The sequence below is a fragment of the Balaenoptera acutorostrata genome, chromosome 18 (genome assembly GCF_949987535.1).
Source record: "Balaenoptera acutorostrata chromosome 18, mBalAcu1.1, whole genome shotgun sequence".
In the NCBI taxonomy this organism is placed as follows: Eukaryota; Metazoa; Chordata; class Mammalia; order Artiodactyla; family Balaenopteridae; genus Balaenoptera; species Balaenoptera acutorostrata.
The window spans coordinates 73,647,418-73,661,271 of NC_080081.1; the positions used below are offsets into that span (position 1 = coordinate 73,647,418).

The following is a 13,854-nucleotide window of genomic DNA, read 5'->3' on the forward strand; positions in this document are numbered from 1 at the left end:
TGCTTGTGGGATTAAGAGATGCCGAGGGGACAGAATCTGCAGGCTGGATGGTGGGGATGGCGGGATAAAGGTCTGTCCCTCTCTCCCTCTCTCTCTCTCTCTCCCTCACCTCTCCTGTTTTATTCCTTTCCTCCTATTTCAAGAGTGAAAAAGGGAAAAGTGTGATTGTCAGGGATCCACTCACAGGATTTCTTTCCATCAACTTTCTATTAGATTCCTCAAAAAGACATGAAAAGGATGCCTTATCCATTGTGTACATGAATAAAAGTCTTCATGTTTTCCTTTGTGTCAAAAGTACATTCCTCTCCTAGAACTGTGCCCGTTTTGAGCAGAGCTGCAGGGCTGGCTTGTCTGAAGGCCCTCTGTTAGGCACTGGACATATGCTCCTTTATTGGGCCTGGCACCAGCTCTGTCAAGTGGGTGGTACTGTCTCCACTTTGTAGACAAGGGCCCTACGGCTCAGGGAGGTTAAATAACTTTCTCAGAGTCACTCCACCGGGGAGCAGGGAGGCTGGGATTCAACTCCAGCTGGGCATTCGAGGGTGTGTTTATCCTCCTACTGTCACATAGAAGCTCACTTCAGGGATTCCATCAACTACACAGGGTTTAAGTATCCAACTGTCCACTCTGGACATCCCTTCTTACCATAGAATACAGTGGAAAATTCTGATCATTGTCTTTCCAGAACCCAAGGTGACACCCCTTGCCCCTGAACATGTAAACAGAGACAGTATTAAGAAAGTCTGAGGTTATTTCTGCAACCAACTGCACAGCGTGGCCGTCCTTCTCCGAGTCTGCCTCTCTTCTTCCTCTCCTTGCCCGATAACAAACCCCTTCCTCTTTTCCAAGCCTTAGGAGAGGGCTGGGGTTGGCGGCGTGAACACAGCCTGAAGGGGTTAGTGCACCACAGCTAGCCGGGAGGGAGTCCGGGAAAAAGTCTGCAGCTGCCGAAGAGGCAAGAGACTTTTTCTTGCTGCTTTCTTTCGCGGCGCGCAAGGAGAGGGGATTCAGAGCGCCGCCTAAATGAACTCCAGAGACTGGCGCGAGCCGCGGCTATCAGCGCGGACCCCAGAGGCGGGCGCGAGCCGCGGCTAACAGCGCGGACCCCAGAGACGGGCGTGAGACGCTGGGGCTGCTGCTGCCACCTCCAAAAATCCTGTGTGCGAGCACAGGTCACTCTCCACACCGCCCCTCCCGGGAGCCTGTGCAGCCCGCCACTGCCAGGGTCCCGTGATCCGGGGACAACTTCCCCGGGAGAACGCACTGCGCGCCTCAGGCTGCTGCAACGTCACGCCGGCCTCTGACGCTGCAGGCTCGCCCCGCCTCCTCTGTACCCCTCCCTCCCCGCGGCCTGGGTGAGCCAGAGCCCCCGAAGCAGCTGCTCCTTTAACCCCGTCCTGTCTGGGCGGGGAACAGACGCCCTCAGGCGACCTACACGCAGAGGCGGGTCCAAACCCAAAGCTGAACCCCAGGAGCTGTGCGAACAGGGAAGAGAAGGGGAAATCTCTCCCAGCAGCCTCGGGAGCAGCGGATTAAAGCTCCACAAACAACTTGAAGTGCCTGCATCTGTGGAATACCTGAATAGACAACGAATCAGCCCAAATTCAGGAGGTGGACTTTAGGAGCAGGAGATATTAATGTTTCCCCTTTTCCTTTTTTTTGTGAGTGTATATGTATATGCTTCTGGGTGAGATTTTGTCTGTATAACTTTGCTTTACAATAGCTTTATTTTACTTCACTATATTATAGCCTCTTTCTTTCTTTCTTTCTATTTTTTCTCCCTTTTACTCTGAGCCGTGTGGACGAAAGGCTCTTGGTGCTCCAGCCAGGCATCAGGGCCGTGCCTCTGAGGTGGGAGAGCCAACTTCAGGACACTGGTCCACAAGAGACCTCCCAGCTCCACGTAATACCAAATGGCAAAAATCTCTCAGAGATCTCCATCTCAACATCAAGACCCAGCTTCACTCAACGACCAGCAAGCTACAGTGCTGGACACCCTATGCCAAACAACTAGCAAGACAGGAACACAGCCCCATCCATTAGCAGAGAGGCTGCCTAAAATCATAATAAGGCCACAGACACCCCAAAATACACCACCAGACGTGGACGTGCCCACCAGAAAGACAAGATCTAGCCTCATCCACCAGAACTCAGGCACTAGTTCCCTCCACCAGGAAGCCTTCACAACCCACTGAACCAACCTTAGCCACTGGGGACAGATACCAAAAACAACGGGAACTACGAACCTGCAGCCTGTGAAAAGGAGACCCCAAACACAGTAAGATAAGCAAAATGAGACGACAGAAAAACACACAGCAGATGAAGGAACAGGGTCAAAACACACCAGACTTAACAAATGAAGAGGAAATAGGTAGTCTACCTGAAAAAGAATTCAGAATAATGATAGTAAGGATGATCCAAAATCTGGGAAATAGAATAGACAAAATGCAAGAAACATTTATCAAGGACATAGAAGAACTAAAGAGGAACCAAGCAATGATGAAAAACACAATAAATGAAATTAAAAATACTCTAGATGGGATCAATAGCAGAATAACTGAGGCAGAAGAAAGGATAAGTGACCTGGAAGATAAAATGGTGGAGATAATTACTGCAGAGCAGGATAAAGAAAAAAGAATGAAAAGAACTGAGGACAGCCTCAGAGACCTCTGGGACAACATTAAACGCACCAACATTCGAATTATAGGGGTCCCAGAAGAAGAAGAGAAAAAGAAAGGGACTGAGAAAAATATTTGAAGAGATTATAGTTGAAAACTTCCCTAATATGGGAAAGGAAATAGTTAACCAGTTCCTGGAAGCACAGAGAGTCCCATACAGGATAAACCCAAGGAGAAACACGCCAAGACACATATTAATCAAACTGTCAAAAATTAAATATAAGGAAAACATATTAAAGGCAGCAAGGGAAAAAAAACAAATAACACACAAGGGAATCCCCATTAGGTTAACATCTGATCTTTCAGCAGAAACTCTGCAAGCCAGAAGGGAGTGGCAGGATATACTTAAAGTGATGAAGGAGAAAAACCTACAACCAAGATTACTCTACCCAGCAAGGATCTCATTCAGATTTGATGGAGAAATTAAAACCTTTACAGACAAGCAAAAGCTGAGAGAGTTCAGCACCACCAAACCAGCTTTACAACAAATGCTAAAGGAACTTCTCTAGGTAAGAAACACAAGAGAAGGAAAGCACCTACAATAACAAACCCAAAACATTTAAGAAAATGGGAATAGGAACATACATATCGATAATTACCTTGAATGTAAATGGATTAAATGCTCCCACCAAAAGACACAGGCTGGCTGAATGGATACAAAAACAAGACCCATATATATGCTGTCTACAAGAGACCCACTTCAGACCTAGAGACACATACAGACTGAAAGTGAGGGAATGGAAAAAGATATTCCATGCAAATGGAAATCAAAAGAAAGCTGGAGTAGCAATTCTCATATCAGACAAAATAGACTTTAAAATAAAGACTATTACAAGAGACAAAGAAGGACACTATATAATGATCAAGGGATCGATCCAAGAGGAAGGTATTACAATTGTAAATATTTATGCACCCAACATAGGAGCACCTCAATACATAAGGCAAATACTAACAGCCATAAAAGGGGAAATCGACAGCAACACAATCATAGTAGGGGACTTTAACACCCCACTTTCACTAATGGACAGATCATCCAAAATGAAAATAAATAAGGAAACACAAGCTTTAAATGATACATTAAACAAGATGGACTTAATTGATATTTATAGGACATTCCACCCAAAAACAACAGAATACACATTTTTCTCAAGTGCTCATGGAACATTCTCCAGGATAGATCATATCTTGGGTCACAAATCAAGCCTTGGTAAATTTAAGAAAATTGAAATCGTATCAAGTATCTTTTCCGACCACAACGCTATGAGACTAGATATCAATTACAGGAAAAGATCTGTAAAAAATACAAACACATGGAGGCTACACAATACACTACTTAATAACGAAGTGATCACTGAAGAAATCAAAGGGGAAATCAAAAAATACCTAGAAACAAATGACAATGGAGATACGACAACCCAAAACCTATGGGACGCAGCAAAAGCAGTGCTAAGAGGGAAGTTTATAGCAATACAAGCCTACCTCAAGAAACAGGAAACATCTCGAATAAACAACCTAACCTTGCACCTAAAGCAATTAGAGAAAGAAGAACAAAAAACCCCCAAAGCCAGCAGAAGGAAAGAAATCATAAAGATTAGGTCAGAAATAAATGAAAAAGAAATGAAGGAAACAATAGCAAAAATCAATGAAACTAAAAGCTGGTTCTTTGAGAAGATAAACAAAATTGATAAACCATTAGCCAGACTCATCAAGAGAAAAAGGGAGAAGACTCAAATCAATAGAATTAGAAATGAAAAAGGAGAAGTAACCACTGACACTGCAGAAATACAAATGATCATGAGAGATTACTACAAGCAACTCTATGCCAATAAAATGGACAACCTGGAAGAAATGGACAGATTCTTAGAAATGCACAAACTGCCGAGACTGAACCAGGAAGAAATAGAAAATATGAACAGACCAAGCCTTAGCCCTCCACCTGCAACCTTGACGCTGTTTCTGCCACCCTCTCCCGGTCTTTGTTCATCAGTGTTTGCCCCATTTCCTGAACCTTCAGTCTCTGTTTTCCTCCTAATCTTTACCTTTGAAACACACTCAGATCTTTCCTACCCTCAAAACAAAACAAAAACAAGCCTGCCTTAGTCCTGTATCCCACTAGGGTCTACCTCTCCCTCCTTCTAAGCTAAACTTGAAACAGTTGGGCCACCTTTGTCCACTCCTCCAAACACTGACACTCCAACTCCTATTATCCTTGACCATGTTACAGAAACTATGCATGCAAAGACCACTCACACACCTCTCTTGGCTGGCTGCTAACATCAGGCCAAACCAGAGAGACAGAGAGAGACACGGAGAGAGAAGGCTACAAACGCTGACCAAGAACTTACCGCATGCTGGGCTCTGCTGGCTACTCTACCTATGTTAATTATCTCAGGCAATACCTTCAACCATCACACATAGAAGATGTTAGTAACTCCATCTCTCTGTTGAGGAAACTGGTGGTCAGAGAAGGTAAATAACTTCCTCAGGATCACATAAAAAGCTCTTGAGATTTTCATTAAGTTAGTATGAGCCAGCAGCGTGATACAAAAGAATAATTCACACATCCATTATTTTAACAGAACTGGTGTCTGAATCTCGGGAACAGTTTCCCTGCATGGAAAACATCCACCTGCCTCTTAGAAAGAACATGGCAAGTTGGTGGGGAGTGGGGTAGGAGGGGGAACCCAATGACAAGGGACTCTGGAAACCAAGTCATATGAGGAATGATACATTGAAGAAGGGATGTTACAGGTGACTTTGTAAACACAGAAGCAGCAGGCACAGTCTAAGCTTTTCCAAAGAACAGACACACTAGTGGATAGAAATTATAAGGCAGCAGATTTCAGTTCCATATAAGAGAGAACTTCCTGAGTAGTGAGCGTTTGAATGAATGAATTTGAGAAAAAATACACTGTGTAAAGGTCTACCCTTTGGAGTAGGTTTGAATCCCAGTTTCACCATTACTGGCTCTGGAACCTCCAACCAATGTTCTAACCTCTCCAAGCTCCACTTTGCTTACCTGTGAATTAAGCCAGGACATGGAAGCAACCTAAGTGTCCATTGACAGGTGAATGGATAAAGAAGCTGTGGCACATATATACAATGAATATTACTCAGCCATAAAAGAAACGAAATTGAGTTACTTGTAGTGAGGTGGATGGACCTAGAGTCTGTCATACAAAGTGAAGTAAGTCAAAAAGAGAAAAACAAACACCGTATGTTAACACATATATATGGAATCTAAAAAAAAAAAAAAATGGTTCTGAGGAACCTAGGGGCAGGACAGGAATAAAGATGCAGACGTAGAGAATGGACTTGAGGACACGGGGAGTGGGAAGGGTAAGCTGGGACGAAGTGAGAGAGTGGCATGGACATATATACACTATCAAATGTAAAATAGATAGCAAGTGGGAAGCAGCAGCATAGCACATGGAGATCAGCTCGGTGCTTTGTGACCACCTAGAGGGGTGGGATAGGGAGGGTGGGAGGGAGACGCAAGAGGGAAGAGATATGGGGATATATGTATATGTATAGCTGATTCACTTTGTTATACAGCAGAAACTAACACACCATTGTAAAGCAATTATACTCCAGTAAAGATGTGAAAAAACTTTTTAAAAATAAAAAACAAAGAAATATAATACTATATATTTCATAGGGCGCAAGGATTAAATGAGATAATATTATGCCCAGCACCATACTTGACACAAAGCAAATTCTCAATACACTTAACAGTGGGAAGGGCAAGGCCAGTGCGTTGTGAGCCCTCCGTCAGGGGAGTGTTCAGCAGGGGCTCTTGAGGATGCTGTAAAGAAGATTTCTGCTGTCACCATTCAGGCCTCCGCGCACGAGGCCCGGGTCCCTCCCCTCAGCTCACCCTCTCCTCCCAGTCTAATTAGTTTGGCTTCCTATGGAAATCACTTTCTCTAAATCTGTTTCCCAGGTTTGCTTCATGGCAAAGCTGCTGGCACCTTGGCCAAGAAGCTGGAGGCCCTCTGGATGCTACGCATGGGAAATGCATCTCTCTCCACTCCCTGGGAAACCAGGCTTTGGTAGTTCTGGTCCAGGTCTCTCAGAACGAGATACTTTAAACTTGGTCTGCATTTCCAAACGTGCGTTCTGCTGGATCAAGCTGGAAGAGGGCCACGAGTTCAAAGATCTTGATGACTAATGAGCATCTGGGAGGCAGAGGAGAAGGTTCCACCAGGCGGGTGGGCTCTGGCCCTTCCCCCGGGGAATCGGGCGCACACAATGTGCCAAGAGCACAGAGCCCTCCAACACTGTCACAGACACGGGGACTGACCTCCTTGTCCTGGGACAAAGACAAAGTGTGCCGTGCCTGGCAACAACATGTAAATAGTTCCTAAAGCTAACAGAAAGGGTATCAAATGTAATTGGGGGTGGAGGCAGAGCTTTTGCATGTTTTCCGCACTCAATAAGGTAGACCTATGGCTGCAACATCGAGGTTAATTAGAATTGCAAAGAGAAGTTCTGGACCTACATTTGGACCCTTGTGTTTGCCTAAAAACTCAACGGTTAAAACGGGTAGAGGTGTTATCTTCCAAGTCATTTGAATTTTTCTTGTTCCCCTGCACGGGCACATTTAACAGTTAGAAACAAGAAGTCCTCACAGGGTGATCTCAGCATCACACAGGAGCCCTGGTCTCTGCCTCAGCGGGGAGCAGGGCTGATCCTAAGCCTCTGAGGGGGAGGCAAGGGCTCCTTCTGTGGCTTCAAAAGGGCAGCAGCGTGTCTTTTCCCCCGAGCATGGGTGGGACAACGCTGTGAAAGGGAAGTGGGGGGACTGGATGGGGACGGACAGAGGCTGTGATGCTGGGGCCGTGCCGTCCACACCGCTACACATGCACCCCAATCATCTGTGTGCCCAGGATGAAAAGTCTCCAGCCCAAAGCAGGAGCTGGTCCACACTTGTCTCTCCCCCACCAGGAAGCCTCCTCAGTTCATGGGACCGTGTCAGGGAGACCGCTGTGTCCTGTCGTTATCTATCTGAAATGGCCGGCCGAAAGATTGCGGTTCAAACTCAGACATGTGGCCGTCTGTAATCTCCCCTCCCGCCTTGCACCAAAGAAGAAGACTTAATCTCATCTGCCAAAAAATAATTAGAAATCTCATCGCCCACCTCAAGTCTGCTCCGGGTTTGCTGTGCTTCTACGGAAAAGCCCAGGACCCCCTGGACAGACCAGGGCCAGGTCCTGGGGCATCTCAGGAGAGATGAAAAGAGTCTGTTCTCACAGGAGGAGACCCTCCAGCTTCCCCCGACTCGGCCTGGACCAACAGGGAGCAGCTCAGGGTGCACTTGAACCTCTGCTCAGCCCCATCTGCACAGGCGGCTGAGGGGACCCTGGCTCCCGTCCACTGTCACCGAGATTGACGGGTACCCGGGGGAGGGCCGGAGGGGGAGAGCTGAACAAGCAGCGCCCTCCGACACCCACGCGACTGCCTCCACGGGGGCCGCAAGCATCATTGCAGGCTTCCGGCTTCCTGCCTGCCCATCTTTTCCCGCCAGCCTCTCCTTTCCTGGGAGGCAGGAACCTAGCTTTCTTGTTCACTGCTACATCCTCATGGATGCCGGACCCTTCCTGGACAGAGCAGGGTCCCTGTGGGTGTATGCAGGTCGAATGAATGAATCCCTTGGCGACTGACAAGACTAAGGGAGCCCCAACATGAAACAGCAATGGCCTGAGACTGTGGCAGCCTCAACCGGCCCTTCGTCCCCTCTCTGAGCTGCAACTCTGTTGTGTGAGGTTTAGAATGAAAATGTTTGGGTCAGAAAGCTGCCAAGTGCTGTTCCGGACACCAAGGGGGGGAAAGTGGCGGGAGGGTTGGTGGTGGTGGGATGAATTGGGAGATTGGGATTGACATGTATACACTGATACGTATAAAATAGATAACTAACAAGAAGCTTCTGTATAAAAAATAAATAAAATAAAATTCAAAAATTCAAAAAAGAAAAAAGAAAACGTGTTGTTCCACGGAGGAAACATACTCGGAGTATGGAAAGTGGCCACTCTCTGGTGCGGGGAGACCACGGGAAGCCTTACTCGGTGCCCAGAAGGCTCATCACCAGCCTGTGTCCACACTCGAGATGGGGGAAAATATCCGAATATCCCCAATTGATTGAATACCCAAGTTTCCAAAGTGTGCCAGGGTGTGAGCATTCAGTAATTACCATTAAGTTACAGAGCTGCCCTTAGTAATTCCTCTCCTTTTTTCTCTACCTTTGTAAACTGCAAATCCCAAAGACACTGGCCGTACTGATAGAGAGAGCCTGAGGCAGTCCTAGCTCAGAACTTTAAAGAGAAAGTTCTACCCAGTCCTGCCTTTTTCACTTCTAGGTCCCTTGCTTGGTTTAAGTGATCGCAGAGTTCATGGAAATGCAAACCCCAAACAAGAAAATCCTCCCCGCTCTCTCTCTCCCTTTATATAAGTACATAATGCCTACCAAAAAATGCTTCAAAAATTACGCATTGCTAGAGAAAAAGAAAGTATTGCAAAGAACATGTTTCTTCAAAAGAAAAAAAAAGAAAGCAATACAGAGGTAAAATAATGTTAAGGTGAAATCCCCCTCACACCGCATAAATTTCCTTTTTTTTAGCCTACAGGTGACAGGTGAAGAGCGCCCAGCTGCACTTAGTATAACCCAGTGTCTGGGTGAACATATATCTGATTGTCCCTTTCAGCCTTCCTGCCCTCCAGCTGGTCTCTGGCCACAGTAATTCATAGTTAAAATGCTGATTGCAGACACTCCAGTGACGGTTTTTGTACAACCTCCAGCTTGCTGCCCTGGCTCTACAGACATGATTAATCATCCCCATTAAAGTGAAAGAACGATTGGGAGAAGGAAAAACCTAAATTCATGCAGAAAGGCACAAACCCCTATACATTCAAATAAAGATACAAATATAGGTAAAGACAAAAGTGTACACACACACACACACACAACTGTGTAAGCCTGACTTTCAAACAACTAGAAACAAAATCTACCCTGAGGGAGGGGATTCCCTTACCGTTCTGGACCACGCTGATGAGGGTGACGATGGCCAGCAGGACAATATTGCCCAGGGTTTCGTGATCCATGTTTGTTTCCGGCTCCCAGCAAGGACTTCTCAGCTCCGTGGCACCCCAGGCCCGCACTGTGCAGGAAGGGGAAGTGAGGGCCGGACTCTGCCTTTCATCATTAGAATTTCCAAAGGTCCCAGCACAATTACAGGGCTGCTTCTTCTTCTTCTTCTTTTTTTTTTTAAACTAGCCACCAAAGTACCCTGGCTCAGCGTGTCCTGCCAGAAGAAGCAGGGCTCGGGAGAGAGGCAGGAAGGGAAGAAAAAGTGAAGCATGTTTTTTATTTATTGAGCACCAAAAAGGTTTGTGTCCAGAGTACTGTCTTTCTCTCTTTCCTTGAATTCCTAGGGAAGAAATAACTACTTGACACATGGCAGGGTCCAGAGTAGCAGCCGAGTAATAAGCCCTGGATGAATGAATGAATGATGATGAGGTGGACGGCTGATGCCTCTGTTTCCACGGGAAACAAGCAACAAGAGAATGAAAACTAAACCAAAGAACTTAGATAAGGAGCAGAAAGGGGGTCACCTAGGAAAGCTTCCACACGGGAAGGACCGTTAACCACCGCAACTGGCTTCTCTGAGGTAATTACTGAGCTACTTCCCTGGAATCGTCTCAGCATAATAATAAGAGTAGAGAGAAGGTGTAAGAGGGAACCTGCTGAGTGAGGGAGGTGGTGGCCTGGCATCTTATAGGACAGTTTTCTTCCCTCGGAAGTTACACAGATAATGCAAGATTCTGCAAACTTTATCCCAGGCTCAACAACTATTTGGCAGTGATGAAGAAGAGCTCTTATCAAAACCTCACTTTGAAAGAGAACATTGGGGGACTTCCCTGGCAGTCCAGTGGTTAAGATTCCGCGATCCCAATGCAGGGGGCACGGGTTCGATCCCTGGTCGGGGAACTAAGATCCCCGCGTGCCACACAGCCAGAAAAAACAACAACAACAACAAAAAGAAAGAAAGTAAAAAAAAAAGGACATTGGCCACTCTACTTAGTGGCAGCAGGATTTGCATCTTGCTGTGGGAGAGGCCAGCACGGGGAAGAGATCACACAGTCCTCATACCTAAAGCAGCTGAGGCCAGCTTGGGTGAAAGAGGTCCATGGGGGTCCATGGAGGACCCAAGCGTTTGGAGCTTGGATGCACAGAGGCCAGTAGCAAGGGCAGCCCTGGCTGGTCATGATGCTCTTGAGAACTCTCTCTGAGTGCCTGGGGCACTTCACAACGTGTGGAGTCTTTACAAGATTGGTTAGGGGCTGGGCACTAGCAAGCTTTGTGTACTCACCTCAATGAGATCTCATTTGCAAGTGTCAGGGAACGCTTAGGTCCCAGTAGACAAGGGGTCTGGTCCCCATGAAGTGTTGGCCCTTCTAAGACCCCTGCTGTCTTAGTGACAGTGCATCAGAAGTGAAGGCCAGGCCCCTTGAAAAGTACTCTAGTTGCAAACAATAGAAACTTAGCTCAAGCTAGCTTGGGCAAAAAAGGGAAATTTATTGACTCAAAGAATCCAAGGAACTGAACAACCAAACACTGAAAAGAGCAGAGATGAGGTTGGGCCTCTCAAACGGAGTTCTCTGTCTCAGTCTCTCTCCTTTTCTCTCCACTTTCTCACAACTCAGCAGCCATATTCTCTCTGCAGACCAGTTTTCTCCACACAGTGGAAAATACCTCCACCTCCAACTCCGGAGTTTTATGTCTTACAGCCCTGTCACCTGTAAAGGACTGACTCTTCTCAGTGAACTATTAGGACAATCCCACTGGCCCAGGCTGGTCAGATATCTACTCCTAGGACCACCAGACGGCAGGACAATGAAAGGACCTGGTGCTTTCCACAGCTGTCACGTGGTTGAGGGCCACTGCTCCATAAAGAAAGACTGGGGCAGGGCAGGGGTGGGGTGAGGAGTGCCCTATGCGTCTGCTGCCACGCTGTGACTGTTCACCGCTTATAATCCCAGATTTTAAATGCCCAGCTTTAAAGAATTCTCTGTATGTTACAGCCTGATGTCTTTAAGGCTTGTCCTTATCTCCTTCCTGCTCCCGTGTTTCTGTCTGTGGCGTCTGAGTTTGCGCCAGGATCTGCAGGCACACAGAAAACAGCATCAACAGAATCCTACGTAGTCAGCCCAGGGCGTCTGTGGCAATCTCGCCAGGTGCCAGGAACGCAGGAACGCAGGAACGCAGGAACGCAGGAAGGAGCAGCCTCTCCGGCTCGTTCCCCGACCCTCAGGAGCCCCGCAAACAGGATGGGGGGGGCGGGGGTTGGAGCGGACCGTCCAGCCAGCTCCACTTTAGAAAGCTGAGAAGGCGCCCGGGAAGAGGTTCACCCTTCCCGTGGGGGGACCTCCACGTCTGACCTCCTGGAGCCTCCCCGCCCGGGCGGGGCGCGCGTACCGGTGGAGCGAGTCCACTTCACCCAGGAAGAGAGCGTTTTAACAGTCGACCGAGATGCCCATTAAATTACAGCGAGCACATTAAGATTCTGGCTGCGGCTACAGAGGAACACTTATCAGAGGTGAAGCCTCTGGAAATGCCATTCATCTCAACAGAGAGCTGCTGAGACAGAACAAAAAGAGAGGCAGGCCAGGGGCACGGGGCAGGAGCGCGCAGGGGGCGCGAGGGGCGCAGCGGCCCGCGCTGGATTCCGAATTCCTAGCAGAACGGTCTCCAGGCCTGGAGCCGGCCCTGGTCCGGCCTACACCAGACCAGACCCAGCCCTGGACCCAAGGCCCTGAGCAGCTGTGTCCTGGGGACCTAGCTTGTGCATTTGCTCTCCAACACACCCCTCTGGGGACAGATTATCCCTCCCATTGCTCAAAAGACGAGACTGAGGTGCAGAGCGGTGAAACCACAGGAAGCAAGGAGCAGACCTAGGATTCAAAACCAGGCCTGTCTAGCTTCAAAGTCTGGGTTTTTAACCACCGCGAATGCTGCTTCTGGAATAGTTTTCAGAGCTTGGGGCTCCTGGTCCTTCTGCATCCGAATTTGGCAGTCCCGTCAGGGGCTAGTGAAGTGACCAATGGCCGCTCAGCCCCTAAAGAGATTTTTTTTTTTTTAAGAAGAGAAAGGAGAAATTATCATATTTCTGGACACCTGACCGTTAGTAAAGGTAGTTTAACAAGAAAGAGCCCACAGATCCCGGCTGTAGGCCCAACACCCTCTCCTCCCGGACCCCCGCTCCCAGCGCCCTCGGTGCTGATGCAGACACTGCACTTATCCGTGTGACAGGTTAGTTCGACAAATGTGCTGGGAGTAGGGAAGAATAATTAGCACGTTCATTAATTAGAGTACAGTTAGTAGTTTGACTGTGAAGACAACCATTTGTCAACAGAGATCAGGACAGCCGGGGCCAAGCAGCGACTCGGGGGCAGCAATTCACGGAAGGCGGTGGCACTGACCAGCTGCCATTAAAATCCATGGGAGCTGCGGCTCATCCACTGAGCGGCAGCGCGCCTCCATCACCATGGCAACACGGGCCCACTTCAGGCAACAACATTCATGCATCCTTCACCTCACCACGGGTGGGTGGAGTGTTGCCGTTTCACGACGTCTCTTGCCTTCACTTTCTGGCCAAGGTTGCCCTCAGCGTTCATTAGGAAGAGGATTTCCCCGCACATAAACGTTGGGAGTGAGGGAGAGGGCGCAGAATGCCCCCAGGCTGCAGGTCAACTCTAGAGGGGCATGCAGATATAACCCAGGTCTGTAGGCACACACTGGAGGTGGCTACAAAGCAGTTCCTTTTCATTTCAGTTAATCTAAAGAATATTCAGACCTGGAGTTTCCCCGGCGGTCCAGTGGTTCGGATTCTGCTCTTCCACTGCAGCAGGCAGGGGTTCGATCCCTGGTTGGGGAGCTAAGATTCCACAAACTGCACGGTGTGGCCAAGAAAAAAAAAAAAGAATATTCAGACCAGTATTGATCTGAATGAGAAGTGATAGGACCAAAGATCAGACCACAATTTGTTCCAGATGTCATACATAGGTAGTCTCCAAGAGAACCAACCAGCCTGGTTAAAGTGTCATGTCTTCTTCCCCGACCACAGTCAGATGGCCTTTCTTTATATGAACAGCCCGCAGTTCCGAACCGAACTGAGTTAGA

At 47.8% G+C, this 13,854-nt stretch overlaps 1 protein-coding gene across 1 annotated transcript in view; it reads right to left on the reverse strand.

The window, feature by feature from the left end:
• Nucleotides 1–13,613, reverse strand: part of ALOX5AP (arachidonate 5-lipoxygenase activating protein) — a 39,125-nt gene extending 25,512 nt beyond the window's left edge. The window contains exons 1-2 of the mRNA XM_007164162.2: nt 13,529–13,613; nt 9,707–9,832 (exon numbers count right to left, since the gene is read on the reverse strand). Coding sequence (XP_007164224.1) covers nt 9,707–9,776 — 70 coding nt within the window. The 5' untranslated portion in view covers nt 9,777–9,832; nt 13,529–13,613. The remainder of the gene's footprint in view (nt 1–9,706; nt 9,833–13,528) is intronic.
• Nucleotides 13,614–13,854: the final 241 nt, after the last annotated feature.